Source organism: Esox lucius, chromosome 13 (assembly GCF_011004845.1).
Source record: "Esox lucius isolate fEsoLuc1 chromosome 13, fEsoLuc1.pri, whole genome shotgun sequence".
NCBI classification, from domain to species: domain Eukaryota; kingdom Metazoa; phylum Chordata; class Actinopteri; order Esociformes; family Esocidae; genus Esox; species Esox lucius.
Window position 1 is genome coordinate 10,623,038 of NC_047581.1, and position 19,451 is coordinate 10,642,488.

The 19,451-nt window shown below is 43.9% G+C and overlaps 2 protein-coding genes across 5 annotated transcripts; both read left to right on the top strand.

Moving 5' to 3' along the window:
- The first annotated feature begins 4,024 nt into the window (after window positions 1–4,024).
- On the top strand, window positions 4,025–9,944 carry znf131 (zinc finger protein 131). 2 transcript variants are annotated; one of them, XM_010892458.4, is made up of 9 exons: window positions 4,025–4,160; window positions 5,660–5,789; window positions 6,012–6,113; window positions 6,236–6,380; window positions 7,546–7,669; window positions 7,805–7,996; window positions 8,148–8,538; window positions 8,869–8,999; window positions 9,143–9,944. In XM_010892458.4, exons 2-9 carry the CDS (start codon window positions 5,675–5,677, stop codon window positions 9,650–9,652), a joined length of 1,710 nt encoding a protein of 569 aa, XP_010890760.2. In that variant the 5' UTR covers window positions 4,025–4,160; window positions 5,660–5,674; the 3' UTR covers window positions 9,653–9,944. The 2 variants fall into 2 exon arrangements, with proteins under 2 accessions (XP_010890760.2, XP_028980547.2); XM_029124714.2 differs by lacking the exon at window positions 4,025–4,160 and adding an exon at window positions 4,772–5,014.
- A 3,077-nt stretch (window positions 9,945–13,021) lies between these two features.
- On the top strand, window positions 13,022–19,451 carry ubox5 (U-box domain containing 5). Of its 3 annotated transcripts, none has more exons than XM_010892467.4 (7): window positions 13,022–13,193; window positions 14,291–14,354; window positions 14,942–15,043; window positions 15,163–15,893; window positions 16,116–16,894; window positions 16,989–17,180; window positions 18,963–19,451. In XM_010892467.4, the coding sequence occupies exons 2-7, from the start codon at window positions 14,301–14,303 to the stop codon at window positions 19,172–19,174; spliced, it is 2,070 nt and encodes a 689-aa protein (XP_010890769.1). In that variant the 5' UTR covers window positions 13,022–13,193; window positions 14,291–14,300; the 3' UTR covers window positions 19,175–19,451. The 3 variants fall into 3 exon arrangements, with proteins under 3 accessions (XP_010890769.1, XP_028980546.1, XP_019908074.1); XM_029124713.2 differs by having other exon boundaries at window positions 13,024–13,193; window positions 14,288–14,354; window positions 18,903–19,451; XM_020052515.3 differs by having other exon boundaries at window positions 13,024–13,193; window positions 18,903–19,451.

The window sequence follows — 19,451 nt, forward strand, 5'->3', positions numbered from 1 at the left end:
GCCTACAACAAGTCAATGATATACAACTTGGTTGAAATCTTCTAACTTATGACATCAGCTCCCATCTGATAGTGGCTAACGAGGTTCATCCCCAGAAAAGCTTACAGTGCAAATGGGTTGGGTTTAAATTAAAGAACAGGATATGCAAGTTTTGGGAATGTTTGACCGTACACTGACAGTTACACTGACAGTATTCATTGTATATGATGCAAACTTGCATGTTGTGTGTCACTATTGCATGAACTCAGTCACTGTCTCTTAATGAGTAAACAATTCACTTAAAGCTTGTGTTCAGACTTTGTTTCAGCCTTGGTCACATGGAGAAAAAGGGAGATCACAGGCATGTCCCAACTTGATCTGCTGCTGATGGCACTGTACAGGGTGGAGCAGACAGACATAAATGGATATAGATAGATTCATTTGAAAATGTAAAATGCAATACAACCACAAATGTTGGGTAATCCATTTCCAATAATTGAAGATGGATTCAAAAACTAGCTTTAAACGTGTCTTAATTTTTTAACCAAAATAAACATGCTATTGCTAGGATGTGGTCTTAGCCTACGTGGCATGTCACGGCTACACATCATTACAACACAAAAGACAGGACAACATTGTCATTTGTTAAATGTAAACACTATGACATAATGACATTGTCTCATGTCAGATGGCTAAACAATTCCTCCTGCACTGACAACTTGGTGGAGTAACACCATCTGACAAGACTAGAGCTAATGAGGTAGCAGATAGGACCGGCGTGATGGAGGAGGAGCTACAGCAGATGTAGTGGTCCCATTGAGTGAGATGGAATGTAGAGGAATCATAGCAGAGGGGCTGGACCCAGAAGCATTGTGAGTATGGGAGGGAAGGGAAGGACGTTTTAGCAGTCTTCAGTGAGAGAAGTAAACTCGAAGGATGGGGTTCTGTTGATAAGGCAGAGGTTATGTTACTTATTGGAGATTGACAGGTGGATTATATTTTGTGGGTTAACGTCCACATGGGGAATATGAGGAATGTTCAGTTTGAGAATCTGAAGCATTTCCTGTTGCACGGCAGACATGCTGAAGTTAAAGGAATTGGCTGAATTGGGTGTTATGCTCTGGAATAAATTAAGAGACCACTCCTAATATTTCTCAAATCAGCATCTCTACATACTGTGGGGAGAACAAGTATTTGATACACTGCCGATTTTGCAGGTTTTCCTACTTACAAAGCATGTAGAGGTCTGTTGAGGTTTATCATATGTACACTGCAACTGTGAGAGACGGAATCTAAAAAATAATCCAGAAAATCACATTGTATGATTTTTTAATTATTAATTTGCATTTTATAAGTATTTGATCACCTACCAACCAGTAAGAATTCCGGGTCTCACAGACCTGTTAATTTTTCTTTAAGAAGCCCTCCTGTTCTCCACTCATTACCTGTATTAACTGCGCCTGTTTGAACTCGTTACCTGTATAAAAGACACCTGTCCACACACTCAATCAAACAGACTCCAACCTCTCCACAATGGCCAAGACCAGAGAGCTGTGAAAGGACATCAGGGATAAAATTGTAGACCTGCACAAGGCTGGGATGGGCTACAGGACAATAGGCAAGCAGCTTGGTGAGAAGGCAACAACTGTTGGCGCAATTATTAGAAAATGGAAGAAGTTCAAGATGACGGTCAATCTCCCTCGGTCTGGGGCTCCATGCAAGATCTCACCTCCTGGGGCATCAATGATCATGAGGAATGTGAGGGATCAGCCCAGAACTACACTGCAAGACCTGGTCAATGACCTGAAGAGAGCTGGGACCACAGTCTCAAAGAAAACCCTTAGTAACACACTACGCCATGGATTAAAATCCTGCAGCGCACGCAAGGTCCCCATGCTCAAGCCAGCGCATGTCCAGACCCATCTTAAGTTTGCCAGTGACCATCTGGATGATCCAGAGGAGGAATGGGAGAAGGTCATGTGGTCTGATGAGACAAAAATAGAGCTTTTTGGTCTAAACTCCACTCGTGTTTGGAGAAAGAAGGATGAGTACAACCCCAAGAACACCATCCCAACCGTGAAGCATGGAGGTGGAAACATCATTCTTTGAGGATGCTTTTCTGCAAAGGGGACAGGATGACTGCACCGTATTGAGGGGAGGATGGATGGGGCCATGTATCGCAAGATCTTGGCCAACAACCTCCTTCCCTCAGTACGAGCATTGAAGATGGGTCGTGTCTGGGTCTTCCAGCATGACAACGACCCGAAACACACAGCCAGGGCAACTAAGGAAGGTCTGTATGGAGGAGTGGGCCAAAATCCCTGCTGCAGTGTGTGCAAACCTGGTGAAGTACTACAGGAAACATACAATCTCTGTAATTGCAAACAAAGGTTTCTGTACCAAATATTAAGTTCTGCTTTTCTGATGTATCAAATACTTAGGTCATGCAATAAAATGCAAATTAATTACAAAAAAATCATACAATGTGATTTTCTGGATTTTTGTTTTAGATTCCGTCACTCACAGTTGAAGAGTACCTATGATAAAAAAATTACAGACTTCTACATGCTTTGTAAGTGGGAAAACCTGCAAACCTATCAAATACTTGTTCTCCCTACTGTATGTGCCAGCCATTCCATTCCAGTGTCTGTTAAATTCCAACACAGGTACACCTAATTTTACCTAATGAGGTACCGATTAGGTGATTACCTAAACAAATTGAATTTAATGAGAAAAAGTATAAAAACAACTACTGTGGTCATCACTATCCTCTTGCAATAGGACCAGCTGGATGGAAAAACAGTGCAAGTATTACCTCAAAGGCACTACTTCCACTTTTTTATAACTATTAAGCATGACAAAAGTGTTGAAAAGTAAAGCTTTGAGTGAAGAAAAGAAGAGTTAAATTCTGGCTTTACTGGCAGAGGGATACAGTAAGCGTCAGATTGCTTCGATCCTGAAAATTTCAAAGACGGCGGTTCATAAGAACAAGGTTAAGCAACAGACATTGGGGACAACAAAGCTACAGACTGGCAGAGGGCGAAAACAACTGTTCACTGACCAAGATAACCGTCCACTCATTCAAATGTCACTCAAAAACCCTAGGATGACATCAAGTGACCAACAAAAAGAATGGCAAACAGCAGCTGGGGTGAAGTGCACGGAGAGGATGGGTGGAGACAGGCCCCTTGGGGAACGCTAGAAAGAAAATACGTCATCAATGAGAAGCAAAGAAGAGCCAGGCTGAAGTTTGCAAAAGACCATAAGGATTACACTGTAGAATAATTTAGTAAGGTTATCTTCTCTGACAAGTCAAATTTTCATCTTTGCCCAACACCTGGTCATCTAATGGTTAATGTCAGAGACCTGGAGAGGCCAATAAGCCACAGTGTTTCACACCGACTGTGAAATTTGGTGGAGGAGCGGTGATGATCTGGGGATGCTTCAGCAAGGCTGGAATCAGGCAGATTTGTCTTTGTGAAGGACGCATGAATCAAGCCAAGTACAGGGTTATCTTGGAAGAACACCTGCTTCCTTCTGCTCTGACAATGTTCCCTAACCCTGAGAATTGGTTTTTCCAGCAGGACAATGCTCCATGTCACACAGCCAGGTCAATCCAGGTGGATGGAGGACCAGTTGACCAGTTGTTGTTTTCTACAAATAAATACTCTAAATAACAATATTTTTTACTTGGAATTTGGGAGTAATGTTGTCAGTAGTTTATAGAATAAAACAAAACTTTTCATTTTACTCAAACACATACCTATGAATAGTAAAACCAGAGAAACTGATAATTCTGCAGCAGTCTCTAAATTTTTTCCAGAGCTGTAAATAAGGACATGCACTGCAAGACTGTAACGGACTTTCAGGAAGCTTTTAGCGCTTCTCTACACCAGCGACCTGCTCACTGTAGGGCAAAGATTTTTTTTGGAATGTGCAATTCCCTCTTTTACCTGAGGAAGGCAGCAAAGTCTAGTCTTTGCTAAACTCACAAGGGGAACGCTTATCTGTTGCCTAGAAACGCTCTTCGCGTCCTCCGGAGTTTGCAGTGGCTTCTGGGAATCTGAGGCTCCACTGAGTGACCGCCCTTTTTAGATGAACGAGAGGAGAGCAGCGCTGCAAGATTCGGGAGAGAGATATACGTAAAAACAACTTAATAAAGCTGCATAACCTAACTTGAGGTATGTTTTCAAATGCATAAGGTGAAATATTTCGGTCAAATCAGGTCTAAATTCAGAAACATCTCAGGAAAAAGTGTATTTTAATGCGCGATTTGATGACGTAATGTCGATGATCAAACTCGAAATGGCGAAAGCCTTTACGGGCCTATTTTAAATTATTAGCTAGCTAACGTTAGGTTGTTGTATAACGTTAATGGGATTATTATTCTGTTTATACAAATCAATCTAACATATAATGATTGTAAGATTAGGCACACATTGTAATGAACTTGTATTTTTTATTTGATTTTGCGGCCCAGAAGTATTGCCAGAGCACAGGCCTTCCGCTGTAGCTAAACTAGTAAGCTAGCTACCGTTAGCATTTACTGCTATTTTCCATTGGTCAACTTGAAGCAATTTTCACTGCCGTCAAACACACGATAGGCGGATTTCGACGCCTTTCATTTGCATTTGACCTGTTCTATTGGATAATACAGGCATTTTCCCGCCTTGACAGACCTGGGATTTTTCATGATCCAAAATCCAATAATTCTCATTGTGCATAATGTAGTCCGTTCGTAAAGGGGGTAGTCTACTACATTTAACAGTGGTAATGGACTACATTAAGGGCTCCAAAAATCGGTTGCAGTCACTGCCGTTTTTTAAACTGGTCAGTTGAGAACTAATTATCTGTGCATTAAAGATGAGAGGATAGCACAACATAATCAGGACTGCACAAAAATATGAATACAACTAAAACTTGCATGCAAAGGAAAGAAACAAAGCATGCTAAATACTGGACGGCAGAGTAACCAAGTGGTTAAAGTTTCTGACCAGATATCCCGAGAGGACTACATGAAATATTGGGTGGCAAGGTGAAAAATATTTTCCCTGAGCAAGTTGACCCTAATTCCTCCCAGGACTTTGTCGAAAGTTCAGATAGTACAGATACATTTGATGAATTCAGAAGGTGCATTGATCAAAAAGGTTTTTGGATAATTTGTTTCAGAAATCTTTTTTACTTTAGTGTTCACTGAACATTTCCACTTCCGTCCTCCTGTCAGCAAATCCTGGTGAATTACTAGTGGGGACTGATACCAGCATTTTCTATATAAAAGAATAAATCATGTATTTATAAATCTAGTCATATGGCTTTCAAACACTAATTTGTATGCATAATGACTGTATTTTAAATTTGTTGTTCATGCAGCTACTGGCTGGACATGCATCCAACTCGTTTTTACAACTGAAACCTTTTCCCCACCTGATTATGAATGTGCAATTAACACTGACATGGTGGTATTTGACTATTGACAAATTATATTTATTTAGAATGCAAAATGCCCATTGATTATATTGTATTGATTAACAGTACTGTGTCTTTGGCCGTGACTGCGTGTCGCCATGTTTTCCTAAATGTTACCGTAGACTCTGGAATTATCTAGCTAGTCAGTTACTAGTAATGTGTTTACATCAGTGCAGGGTGCCATCTTTGTGCTGATTTTTCTCCTTGTGTCCAGGTGAGGGGCTGAGCGATGGCAGACGAGGCCGAGGCGGGTGAGTTCCCTGCCCATTACAAAGTCATGCTGGACAAACTGAATGAACAGAGACAGTTGGACCAATTCACAGACATCACTCTCATAGTGGACGGTAAGCTAGTCCTCAACGATTGCTTGTTCCATTGCTTAAGTGCAAAATATGGTTGATGATCAAACTTGTGCTTTTTTTATTTCAACATTGGATTCTGCAATTGAAAATTGTGCCTTTGCCTCAGACCTGCGTGAATCCATCCACATGTATAAAATGTTCTATTTAATATTTTCTATCCTGTACCATTCATGGGTTTGTGTTTCCTGTCTTTCTGGTCTTCAGGGCATCAGTTCAGGGCACATAAGGCAGTGTTGGCAGCATGCAGTCAGTTCTTTCACAAGTTCTTCCAGGACTTCACCCAGGAGCCACTTGTGGAGATTGAAGGTATGCAGTGAGGAGCTGCTGACACATCGTTGTGTCACTCAGATATACAGAGCCCCTGGGGATACCGTAAGTATGGTGGCCTCATGCACCTGCCAAAACATCCGTTGTTTGTGTTCCTCCAGGAGTGAGTAACTCGGCGTTCCGCCAGCTGATGGAGTTCACGTACACTGCTAAACTTGCCGTCAGTGGCCAAGAGGAAGTGGACGACGTGTGGAAGGCTGCAGAATATCTCCAGATGCAAGAGGCCATCAAGGCCCTCAACAACAGGTCATCAATCAAGTCACATGTGATTTATGGAGCCTGCATTTTACACCCGCAGTTAACCACAGAAGGGGATACAGATACAGAATCACAGTGGTTATTCAAAACCTTCCCTCCAGAATTTCACAATGTTTTATTGTGATTCTTCTAGTATAATGCCATCCATTTTGCACTCATTGAAAAAAAATATTATTCAAGTATGACACCATAAAAAGCTGTGTGTGCTCAGTTCTAGGATGATAATGCATTAAGCATAATGCAAAGCAATGACAAACCTTTTTTACCTACTTTTGTTTTACCAGGAAAATTTGCTATTCACAGCAATCACAGTAATTTGGGTAAACTGTCCTGATTAGAGACAGAAATGTAAATCATTTTTTCTCACCTCAGGGATTCAAACCAGCAACCTTTTGTTTACTGACCCAAAATTCTTGCACTTTTTTGTTTATTTTGATGAAAATACAGATGTTTGTTTTGCACCTTATTTATTTGTATATTTTCAATTTCGTATAATAACCTGCCCCTGCATTGTGAAAAAAGGTGGTGAAAACTATGCATGAACGTAGAACATCTTGAATCAGGTCTGCAACTGACAAATGCATCTCAACTTTGCATTTCCTAAAAAAACAAAAAAATCCATGTACATAACTTATAGATACTGTTGTTTTGTCCGGCATCTTGGTAACCTTCTGCCAGAGTGCTCAGCCCCGGTATCTATTGAAGGTTAATCCCAAAAGACATCTAAATGTACTAACCCACTCACTGGGACTCATAGTGTGGCTGGTAGGCACTCAGTTCACCTCTTGGTACCTTGGTCAAGCCTGGAATGGCCATGTAGCTGGGCAATCTTTTAGCCTAAAATGTAGGAACTAGAAGGGAACCAGGCTCGTAGGATTGGCCTCTTCTGGCTTTGGATGTTGGAGGTTATATAGGTTAATGGATGAATAGCAGGGTCCGATAATAGCCAAAGTAGTGTCATTAGAATGTCTAGACCCTCTTACTCTCTATATGTCATTCTACAGTACAGTCCCTCACTCCCAATACAGGCCAGTGTTTTTGGGATTGCCTTGAGTCTGATAGTCATCATTTTTGTTTGTGTTTAACTGTATTTACTGTCTACTTTAACGTACAGCACCTTTTAATGAACAGAACCCACTCTCTCACTCTATAGGTTATGTAACGGGACGCCGTTCAGTCAGGGCCTGACACTGATTGAGGGAAAGGGCAAGAAGCGGAAGCTAGCGGAGACATTTAACGTCATCACTGAAAGTCTTCCATCAGTGGTGGGAGATCAGGTTAGACATCGCCAATGACGCCAATACCACAGCCCCTTCTGACCCGCTTGAAGGGCTGAACTCTCCCCGATCCTCTTCCTCTGTGCTTGCCTCCCTGCTATGTTTTGCTGTCCTGACCTCAGTCTGTCCCTGCAGGTGGAGATCGAGTTGGAGATCGGAGAGGGTGACATCGAAGTGGAGGAGACGGGGCTGGAGGAGGTGGTGGATGCTGCTCGGAATGCCCAGGCGACCTCGGACGACTCTGCGCTGGCACTGCTCGCTGACATTACCAGCAAGTACCAGCAGGGGGGGCCGACGCTGCACATCGTGAAGAAGGATGGACTGGAGGTGAGCAAAGCACTTTGTCTGCCTATCATTTTGCAGAACAGTGGTCCACCTTGAATATTTACCAAAACGTACCGAGGTACGGTATATAGATATAAATGATACTAGATACGTTTAGATACGTTGTATATAATATCGAAGACTGTGTGTCTAGGACATTCAGGAGGTGGTGTATCAAGAAGAGACCGTGAGAACTCCAAAGGCCCTCGAGGGCCTAGAGGTGGTCGAAGTCCAGATCTCTCAGCTGGACAACATGTTCCGCTGCAACAAATGCGACCGTAGCTTCCGCCTCTACTATCACCTGAAACAGCACATGCGGGCGCATGTGGCCCGTGGCCCGCTGGACAAGCCCCACGTGTGTCGCCACTGCGGTAAGGCATACACGCGGGAGGGAGCGCTGAAGCAGCACCTGACCACGCTGCACTACGAGGCAGAGGAGCTGTCGCGAAGCCAGTCCCAGAAGAAGAAAACGCACGTCTGTGAGTACTGCGAAAAGCAGTTCGACCACTTCGGGCACTTCAAGGAGCACTTACGAAAGCACACAGGTGAGCGGTCGAATGCTGAAACTCGGCTCGAGTTTGACCCCAAGTTGACCAATAATAATACATCCAATGGATGATCTTAGTACATAAAAGGAAAAAGGGGTGGGATCAACTTAACTCTCCCAAACCTGCTGAGCTGAAAATATGTTGGAAATACAATTGGATACAAAATGTGTAAGTCGGGGTGGATGTTTTTACAAACATTGCATGCCCGGTCAATCACTCCCTAGTTCCCCTTTGAGATTGTATTCCCCATCCAGTGTAGGGGCTGGTAAACTCTTGCCAGGGGAACTGGTGCCAATCACACATTATTTTTATGGATCCTATGTTTAGGAGAGAAGCCATTTGAGTGTCCAGACTGCCACGAGCGCTTTGCCAGGAACAGCACATTGAAATGTCACATGTCTGCCTGCCAGAATGGCGCCGGGGCCAAAAAGGGACGCAAGAAACTCTACGAATGCCAGGTAGTCTTAGCTTTTTTATTACCTGACATTTTAGGAGCCAGAATTCACTGGGTTTTGTTTGTGCCGACGTCGGACGCTGGTCACATCTAATAACAAGCGCCTTTGACAAAACCATCTCCCTCTTTGCCTCGGTCCCTCCGTAGGTGTGCAGCAGTGTGTTCAACAGGTGGGAGCTATTCAAGGACCACCTGACCACCCACACGGGAGAGAAACCCAACCACTGCACCCTGTGTGACCTCTGGTTCACCCAACCCCTCGAGCTGCGCCGGCACCTCCGCGACCTGCACGACATCACCGACGACAAGCTGATGACCCAGGAGCTAGTCTTGGCCGCGTCCGCCATGACAAGGCAGGAGGAGGTGGCCGGGGAGGAGGGGGAGGAGGAAGGCGAGGGCGAGACCCTCCTCCTGGAGGATGGGATACGGGTGGAGCATGTGGACGTGGTGGCTGTGGAGGAAACGACCGTGGTGATGGAGGAGGTGGACGGGGAGGTGACAGATATGTGCGAGGAGGACGTACAGAGACTGAAGGAGGCCGGGGTGGAGATTCAGGTGGTACAGGTGTCGGTGGAGGGCCAGGCGAAGTCTGAGATTCAGGTGGAGGAGAGCGAGGTGGAGGTGGAGGAGGACTCGCACCAGACTGTGGTTGTATGAAGCAGGAGCCACTTGGCATTTCAAATCAAACCCTGGTCCCCGATAATCCAGTAGCTCTGGCCAGGAGACACAGATGGGGAATTGGCTTTTATCCAGTGCGTAACACTGCCTGCTTGCTGTCGTGGAACTGGAAGCCGCCAGGCCCCTCCTCATCCTCTGGACCGGTGTTTCCCAATTATTTTCCTGGGGGCCCCAAGGGTCGCAGGTTTTTGTTTTTTTCCCTAGCACTCACACACCTGGTTCAAATTAAAGACATGATGATAGGTTGATTATGTCAATCAAGTGTGTAAGTGGTAGGGCAACGTTTGAATCATGTGTTTGAGTGCTAGGGCAAAAACAATAACATGCACCCTTTGGGTCCCCAGGAACAGGATTGGGAAACATTGCTCTGAGTCATTTGATGCGCCTCACATTTGTTGGTAATATGTAGAGCCTGGTGTCAGCATGGCTCTTTTTTCCTCTGATACTGCAGATGACCTGTTGATTACTATTTTGTAACAGTTGAAAAAGCTTGAATACCGACCATATGACATTGTCCATAATGATCCCAAGACCTTTCTACGGTGTCTCCAGTTATTCATTGGAATGCAGTATCTGTGTCGCTGTTGTACAGCCACAGATCCAATGCTGAGATACATCTCAGCTGATGTCACACGAATCCTTCTCAAACACAGGTCAGTTGGTCCAAAAATAATTCAGAGCTTCACAAAAGAAAGACCATTCTTCTAACAGTGCCCTACCCATAACTGGATATATATATATATATATATATATATATATATATATATATATATATATATATATATATATATATATATATATATATATATATATATATATATATATATATATATATATATATATATAGAAGTAAATGAACATTCTCCTGCTTGATTTCCTCTCTACTTCCCATGCTTCCATTCTACCTCTTTCTACTTCCTCTTCTGACCCGCAGCCCAGCCATGTTCCCACAACACACTGGGGTTTATGTTTGACACTGTTATAAAATATGCTATTCAGAAAAAGGATTGAGAAAATATTTTGTTTATTTTTCTTTTACAGATGTTCATAATTGTTATTTTATTTGTACAGAGCAATAAAGAGAATTATGTAATCAATATTTAATTCTCAAAACATGTCCACTCTTTGCAATGACATTTCTTACAATGCTTTTCATTGTGCCTGACAGAGAATGTATATGCTTGTAAATATAAATGTGACTGAAAGTGGTTCTGACTGTTACTGTCTGTTTTTGACTATGATCAAGAACAGAGAGAGAGAGAGAGAGAGAGAGCAACCTACAGACAGGAGGCCAATGAAGGTCTTTGTGGCTTCTTTGTGACTGGAGCAGGGGTGTATTTCATGAAGCCACCCTTAGAATGTAAAACTGAACCCGTTTTGGTAGGCTTGTAATTTTTTCAGGTAATCTTTTGGTAGTTCTTCCCATTTGCCATAACTTGTTTGCTGATTTTTGTCCTTTTTCCATTCTAAATGGTCTCACACAGTTTCCGTTCTGAGTTGGCCGTTTTAATTGGGTGAATGTTTTATCTGCAGATTTCTGCTCTAAGTCATTCGGATTTGTCTGTAAAATAGTGTTTCATGATATTTATTTGAGCGATCTCAGAAGATATTGATTCACTTTTGGACACAAATTGTTTTTCACTTTTAATGCTTATTTGTATTTATTCTAATGTTATAGTATTGTTTTCAGTCAACTATACAATACCTGCCCATATAAATAGGTAGAAAAATAGAAGAATGGATGCCTACTCATCATGCAAATATCATCTGGTGGGAAAAGTAGCATTATCTTTTTCTTGGGATATCCTCTTGTGCTTTGAGCTTAAGTATACTCTGTTCTGGCAAATTAATCTTACCTGAGCAAAGTGTCCTGACCTGTGAGTTTGAATCTGCCATACCCTGGTCTTTGCTGAATCCAAAGGCCTTCCCCTCACCTATAAAGGACTACTACACTGCAATGGAGTCCTCCAGATCTGGTTGCACTGGGAGGTTCTCTAGTCCGTCTGCTGTACTCAGACAGGTAACACTTCCAGGATGATGTTATGGCTTTCATAATACTGGTTGTCCTTTAGCTGTCAGTGATGAGAGCCTCCATCTTCAGCCAGGCTGAGCTTTACATCAGCAATGAGCCCCTCTGAACACATTGGGTATTTGGCCGGAGCCTGCAGTACCTGGTGGAATAGGGTCAAGGGCATGTGGATACAGTATTTTAATCTGTAGATTATTGGTAATCCTCTGCTTGCTCAACCTCAGAACCAGAATGAGAGGTTTGAGAACTACTGATCTAGAACATTACAACCTGAGGCATAGGGTCTTTTTTTTTTTTTTTACAACATTGTACTTTTCAAATCTCTTCAGGCTGTGGTGGAGCATTTGTAACAGAGTGAATGGCACCAACAGTAATTGATGAGTATATTCTGAAATAATGTGAATAACAACACTGGGTGTGTGATCTTGAAGGTGAATGGTAACACCTCAGCTAAATTAAGACTGCTATGAAAAGACAGGTGGTGACATATTCAGATCTGATTTTTAAAATAAAATCTATATACGGTAACATGAATTTTCCAAAACTAAAATGTACAGTTATGAAGCACTGACACAAGTACAAGGAGGTGTAGACCATAGATGTATTGATTCCTAATCTTAATAAATTGTTCACCATAGTGTTTTTTGGATGCGCAATAATCCGCAATGTTGTTGGAATGTGTAAAGGAAGCAGAGGGGCGGAGCGTGTGGGCCCTGCAGTGAGAGTGGCCCCACCAGTATAAATAAATAATAAGGTTGTGTCTTTGAGTTGGCAGTCTCAGTTACTAAACTTGCATATCGAGCATCAATTGGAACTGCCCATTATTTTCGTTATGCTCAAACCCTACATCCCTATCAATCACTAAGCTTTTCAACCTCTAGTGGGGGGCGGTTCACACAGCTCTGACCCGTTAAAAAGATTTCACTTGATACCAGTATCTTTATTTCATGTTTTGGTTTAACATGAAACAAGCAACAACAAAAAAATCGATTGACTGGTCCAATCAGAAACTACACTTGGCACAGTGAATGTCTAATGTCTGGATAAGAACACCTGCTATAATAATCATTTAAATGTTACATAGTTGTAGATGTCTAATACATATGTCAAGTCATGTCTTCGGTTGCCATATGAAAACTATTAATCATTTCTATGTTAGAAAAGAATGATCTAGCATTTCACAGCAGACCCAGCATTTCACAACTGTAAGAATCCTTATAAAATTGACGACCTAGCCATAGATATTCCGATATCAGTACCAAAGCCGAAACAGAACGAAGTTATAGGGATGGTCTTGTGGCAATCGCGAAAATAGTTGACGCTGTGAAATCTGTCCCTCTTCTCTTTCCTTCCATTAGCTAGTAGCCAGTCAGTGTTTTGGCTAAATGCATGCAAAAGTGGTCCAACTAGAGAAAACGTCCAGTGATTTATCGTTTTCATTTCTTTCAGACAGTTCGTGTGAGCTGGTCTACAACAACATTAGGAAGCACGGTAAACTCTAATATATTCCTAGCCAACTTTCTAGAAGGATTTCGACGGATTTCTTGTAAACAAAACCTAGCTATCTAGCTAACATAACGGTAGTTCGCTAGCCACCCAGGCAGATATGCCCCATCCGCGGTCGGATCACTATCTTTGGTCGGATCTCTTTATAAGAACAAACCATTTATATAATACCTAGGTTTTTGGTTAGCTATTGTAAGAGATGACGACCAGAATAAATTCTAGAATAATGTCATACTATACCGTTTGCGCGTGAAAAGGGTAGTTAGCTAGTGTGTTCGAATGCTATTTGCTATGTAGCTACAGTCAGTAGTTGCTAGCTAGTTAGCTGGCTATTGCAATTAACTGGCTAACGTAACTATACTAAATGGATAGTAAGCTAGCTGGCTAACTTGTCAAAAGTGTCGTGGAAAAAATGCTACCTATCGAGACTTATTTAACAGGATTGTCAAATTCCAGATATGCTTGTGAATGGCAGATGTGATAATGTCTTTTTATTTACAGCCATGTCCCTTTCCTTTGAATTCCAAAAGGAAAAACGGTAGCTAATGTGTCATTCTCGTTTTTTGGATTTAACTTATGCATTGTAGTGCGATGGATCCATCATATTACTTCCCATTGCATGATTTGCTGGATTGTTTTCTTGAATCAAGTAGGTTGTGATTGTAATCTTAGTCGGCAAACGTAAAGTGCCCCATAATTTCTTGAGCAAGGTCAGTTGATAGCTTAGTGAAAAGGTCAAGGGTTACTGCAGTTGTGAGATTGTCACTTTCGTTGCTGAATGGCTTCCTCTTTAGAACTTAATTTTGTAAGTATGATTCACAAAACCTTGGCCGTATTCTTCCTGTTGGCACTCTGGGATATGGTTTCTTTGTATATATAATCTTCAGGGACCATTGAGTTCTAGGCTATTGAATGGAATTGTTTATAATCCCTGTCATACGCCCACACATGCTGCCTTATGTGAGTAGTTGGTTTGACGCTTGTTATCCTATGCTCAGTTTAAACTGCTGTATGAAGGACGTGAACAATTCCACAGCATTAATTGGTTTAAAACACTGACATTTATTTTTTTGTTTCAGCAGGTGTAAGACCATGGTGGTGAATCTCTGCCTACCACATTTCAAGACCACCATCCAGTGCGATAAGGTACAAATAATTCTACATTGCTTTAGAATTCATGATCCTTATTCGTACATACTTGCTTTCATTCTCTCAATATGGTTGACACTGGCATCCATTATTTCTCATCTCAAACCCTGTTCTTCTGTTCCTCATCTGTTGTCATGTTCTGTCCTCTGAGTTTCATGCAGAGAAGGCTAGGAGGTTTAGTGACGTGTGCTTGAATGAGAGGAGTATTAAAGTCATGAAGGTTGAGAGGACGAGTTGGAGGATGGAAGGAGGTGGAAGGAGTTGATCACAATGTTGTGTGGGAGGTTGAATCACAGCTGACCTTGCTATGTTCAACTAGAACTATGTTCCTCGTATTATAGTCTGATACTCGCTTGGCGTTCTTCACCTGGGAGTGAGTCTTCATATTTTTCACTTTCCACTCCTGCCTATTTTCCTTTTCTAACCCTCCTTTTTTTGTTTTACCTCTTTTCCTTACTCTTTCTATTTCTAACTCTTCCCCCTTTCTTCAAACCTCAAACTCTCTCTTTGCCAACCTCTTCTCATTTCCATACTACTACCTTTCCTCATTCCTCACCCCTTGTTGTCCTCCCTCCATCCTCTAGCCATGTGCCGATGGGTATGATGTCACCAACCTCCTATCAGCCGACCCAGTAGTGAGGAGGCGGGGTTTTAAGCTGGAGTACTTCCTGCGGCCACCCGTACAGGTGAGCTCAAGCTCTAAACTATTTTGAGATGAGTATCAGTCTATTTTTCCATCTCATTTAGAGGGAAGTGGTCATTTTGGGCGTGCCTGTCCGTATAATCCTCTCTCGTCTCCCCCTAGGTGACACTGCAGTTTGGCTTCCAGGTGGAGGTGTGTCGTGTGGATGTGGAACTGTGGCCCTGGGGGATGGACCGAGGACAGGCCTGCAAGCGGTTGGAGATTAGCACCAGCTCAGATCCCCCACTCCCTCTCAACCACAGCTTAGAGCAGGGCCAAACCCGGGCCCAACAGGGCCTAGAGAAGGGCCAGCAATGGGACCAAGCCAAGGGCCAGTTCAAAGGCCACCAGTGGGGCCTCCAGCCGCAACAGTGGAGCCTCCAAGGCCAGGAGAAGAGTCAGTGGAACCAGCGGGTCCAAGCTAACAGCCACGCGGACACCAGCCAGGGGGATTTCCGCCTGGTGGGACGCTGCGAACTAACGGAAGAGACCCTCGTTAGCTTCTCCCACCCCTGTTTCCGGCCGCGCCCTCCCTTCCCCTCCCTGCCCCCGGCCCCCCGAGAGGGGTGTCGACAGGAGGAGCTGTGGAGCAGGGGTCCGCTCTCACTGGGTTCCGTGAAGCAGCTCCGCGTGTCTGTGCCGTACGGCGCGGGGGCCTCTGTGATGGGTCTCAAGGCGCTGGCAGTGTGGGGGCTGCCGTCGCGCAGTTGCCCTCCCGAAGAGGTGGAGAGGGTTAGGATAGCGCATGAGACCGCTACCCTGAGGCCGGTGCCGCGGCTCAGCCATCTGGCGTCGGGGCAGCCTTCGCCCGTCATTCAACCACAGCCCCTGTCGCAGGCAACATCAACAGCTAGGTATAAGTGTTCCTTAAACCCAAACTGTTTTCCACAGGATTTATGTTGCTAATCTGTTCACGTAGTAGAAAGGGAAAACCCTTTAAAAATAATCTCGTCGTCAGTTGAACACGCGGTCCGAATCGGGATTGAGCTTGAATTTGGATTGTACCTTGTTTTCGGTTGACTAGGTGAACAGAACGTGTGTAATGTTACTCTGCTGTCTGACCCCCGTCCCTCCAGTCTCCTGCAGGTCCCTGAGGAGTTCCTGGACCCCCTGACCCAGGAGGTGATGCTGCTGCCCATGCTGCTGCCCAGCGGAGTGTCTGTGGACAGCTCCACTCTGGAGGAGTACCAGAGGAGGGAGGCTACCTGGGGCCGCGTCCCCAACGACCCCTTCACCGGTGTCCCCTTCATCCCGGAGTCACAGGCCCTCCCCAACCCCCACCTGAAGAGCCGCATTGACCGCTTCCTGCTCCAGACGGGGTTGGAGGTCCGGGAGGGCATGGTGGGGAGGCAGGTTCAGGGGGAGAGTCCATACCCCTCCAGACTCGTGCCCCCTCAGAGGACGGCGGACAGCGGGGACCCCGGTGTCGCCGCTGTTGCTGCCGCGTCTGCGGAGTCAGCCGGCCACCAGGGGGCACTTAACACTAACAGTGGCACTCACACACAGGCGGGCCTAAAGGGGGCTGAAAGTGTTAATACACGGAGCCAACCTACACAGCACCAGGGTACCGTGGCTTTTAACAACCGGGCGAAAAATGGAAATGGGAAGGACCGTTCTACAGGTAAAGTTGGTCCTAAAGAAGGGGGAGTGGCTAGAGCGAGTGCCCAGGATGAAGGGCCCGATCTAGGGACTAGGAGGAAGCGAGAGCTGGAGGTTTGGGCCAAGCTCATCCGCTCTAAGGGAAAGGGTGAGCCCGTCGCGACCAAAGCAGCCTCTGCTAGTGCTAGTCACTCCAAGGAGCTAGTTCCTGAACCGAAAAGACCAAGAACAGATACCAACGCCACCATCTCCTCAGGTGAGTGATGAACTGGAATTGCAATGCAGAAAGTGTGAGAGCGAAAGCATCATCAGTTAGAATGTGACATTAACCACTTTTATTTCTATTCCAGCCACGGTCCCCAGCAGTAGCTCCCATGAGCAGCGCCTGTCTGCCAGTCTAGATCATGAGCAGCGCCTGTCGGCCAGCCTAGACCAGGCCCTTCTGTCAGCCCTCCAGGGTCGACCCTCCTTCACCTCCTACACCTCCCAAACTCCCCAGGTCCAACACAAACACACAGAAACACCTGCTGACACCCCAACAGGTAGGACTGGCAGCCAGTGGCTCTGCTGGAACATGGCTAAGACATGTCCTTCCTTGGAGTAATCACATTCCTGTTGAATTTAATCCTTTCTTAGTTAAGCGATTAGCTTCAAGTAGGTGAAAAATGTGTCCTTTTGCTTTTATAACTTTTTATTTTTAATCAACTTCAGGGTTGAGAATATAATGGGGAGAAATATTGAGTTGACTAACAATTGGTTGAACAAGTTGAAGTAGTGGATGTTGCCTAGGTACCCGGGAGAAAAACACTAACATGGAGGCAGTCCAAGGTCAGGCTTTTTAGACTTGCATTCACCCTCCCTGCTTGCAGAGATGGTTCAACATGGTTCTTCCTTCACAGTATGCCCAAAATAGGCAAAAATGCTATTATACATGTACAAAAAGAAACCAATGCATGATATTTAAATAGAATCGTTTTTTCTTTCTTTTTTTATATATTCAAACATTGTTGCTGATTTTTATTTTATTTTTTATATATCTTGCTTTGACTGATGTGGTTGTCTATCTAATTTAGCTGTAAATTGCTCTCGATTCACAATAACCAAAAAGTAAATCTTAAAATGTATAATTACATATGCTGGAAAGACTATTCTCCTGAGCAACACCCCTGAACAAGACCACATTTCCATTAGTATTTTGTCAAATTAAAATACAGATCTCTGAAGTATGCAGTTTAAATATGTATTTGAAATACATTGAACAGAAGTGCTTCCCCTCTGTCTGCATCTTCCTTGACTCGCCATATAGACTATTTCCTATTGCTGTAAATCCCTGTAATTTGTTCATTCAGACTTTTTCAATTACTTTTCTGTTCTTTGAGTATTACTGAAATGGTCTGTGAATTCATTTAAAAGCATAGTTTGATTTACAAACATATTTGGGTGAAAATTCCTCTGGGGTTGTCTGAAGGTCCATTGTGTCATTTTATGTTAGCCACTCTCATTAGTTTGATCATGAATTTAAACTGGGTGGGCCATTCTAACGAGAGCTGCATTGCATGTGGAATGAACTCGAAAGTACTTCACCTGCTGTGTTTTACCTTAAAACCCCAGAGTGGATGTTCATCATTTTTAAAATGGTTATTTTCAATTCCCCTGATAATTCCTATGTTTAGCATATTTAGCTGGGGGCAATTAGAAGATTCATGATCTTCACATTAAGTCATCATTCCCTCATGCATTTCTGTAAAATATCCATAGCGTTTCCAAAAGCCACTTTCTGCATTGCAATTCCAGTTCATCTCCAAATTTCTAAACTGGGGTGGAAAATGGCCAACTACCAACAGTATCTGACTCTCGTTAAGTGTTTTTGTTTCTCGTGTCATCACTGAGCAACACGTGCTGTGGTTAGAGAAAATCCTGCAGCTAGGGAAAATAGTGCCTGAAAATATCAGACGCTACCTCAAATTTTCGTCAACTTAGTACTTTACAAACTTGTAGTTAAAATACTGCTTAGTTTCTGCATCCAATACAGCTTTTGTCATAAGTCACCTGGTATTAATCAAACTTTTTGTACAATGCTATAATGCTAACTACAGGCTGGGAGAGAAGTAAACAATGGCTTATTGTGAAATAAAACACAATGGACCTTTCAACACATCACCTGGTCAGAGGAATTTGGTTGAACTACCCCTGGACATACTACTGCTCAATACCTGTACTACTTTTCTTTTCTCCACCTTCTCTCTCTTACCTACCCTCTCTAGCTTTTCCAATTTCTCTCCTTCCGCCCCTTCTCTCGCCCCTTCCCTTTCTTTCTCTCCCAGGTGAGAACAGGTGTGGGTCTTGTTCCTGCTCTCTGTCCGTCTACTCGACCTCTCCGTCAGCCTACCGCTTGCCCTGTGGCCACTTCCTGTGCCGCCCCTGCCTACACAGGAAGTCCCGCCCACTTGTCACCGCGGCAATGCCCAATCACATCTTATGTCCCACATGCCATAGCCCGGCCTCTTCCAGTGACATCACGCGTGTGCATCACTGAACAGAAACATGCGTTCCGTGTGAACCACTGATTTGAAGAACCCCGCGTAACCACCACCGGACATGCGGCCACTGGCAGTAACTCCGAATGGGCTCTTCACTGCACCTGTGAGCAGCAGAATGCAGGTGGAGTTTGGAGGTAACACGGATGACATGGGGACTCTTCTCTTTTGGGCCTTGATGAACAGTTACTTAAAATCCCTCCAGCTGTCTTGTGCCGCCCCTCTATCCCACTCCCCGAAAAGTCAATAAAACTTTTACAGACAAATCTTCTTAAA

What these genes read in the sequence shown, in the direction of transcription:
- znf131 (XM_010892458.4), top strand. Translation starts at nt 5,675, where the DNA reads ATGGCAGACGAGGCCGAGGCGGGTGAGTTCCCTGCCCATTACAAAGTC. An exon ending in CATCACTCTCATAGTGGACG is followed by an intron (nt 5,790 to 6,011) that starts GTAAGCTAGTCC and finishes TCTGGTCTTCAG; the next exon opens with GGCATCAGTTCAGGGCACAT. An exon ending in GCCACTTGTGGAGATTGAAG is followed by an intron (nt 6,114 to 6,235) that starts GTATGCAGTGAG and finishes GTGTTCCTCCAG; the next exon opens with GAGTGAGTAACTCGGCGTTC.
- ubox5 (XM_029124713.2), top strand. Translation starts at nt 14,301, where the DNA reads ATGGTGGTGAATCTCTGCCTACCACATTTCAAGACCACCATCCAGTGC. An exon ending in CCACCATCCAGTGCGATAAG is followed by an intron (nt 14,355 to 14,941) that starts GTACAAATAATT and finishes TCCATCCTCTAG; the next exon opens with CCATGTGCCGATGGGTATGA. An exon ending in CAGGCAACATCAACAGCTAG is followed by an intron (nt 15,894 to 16,115) that starts GTATAAGTGTTC and finishes CCGTCCCTCCAG; the next exon opens with TCTCCTGCAGGTCCCTGAGG.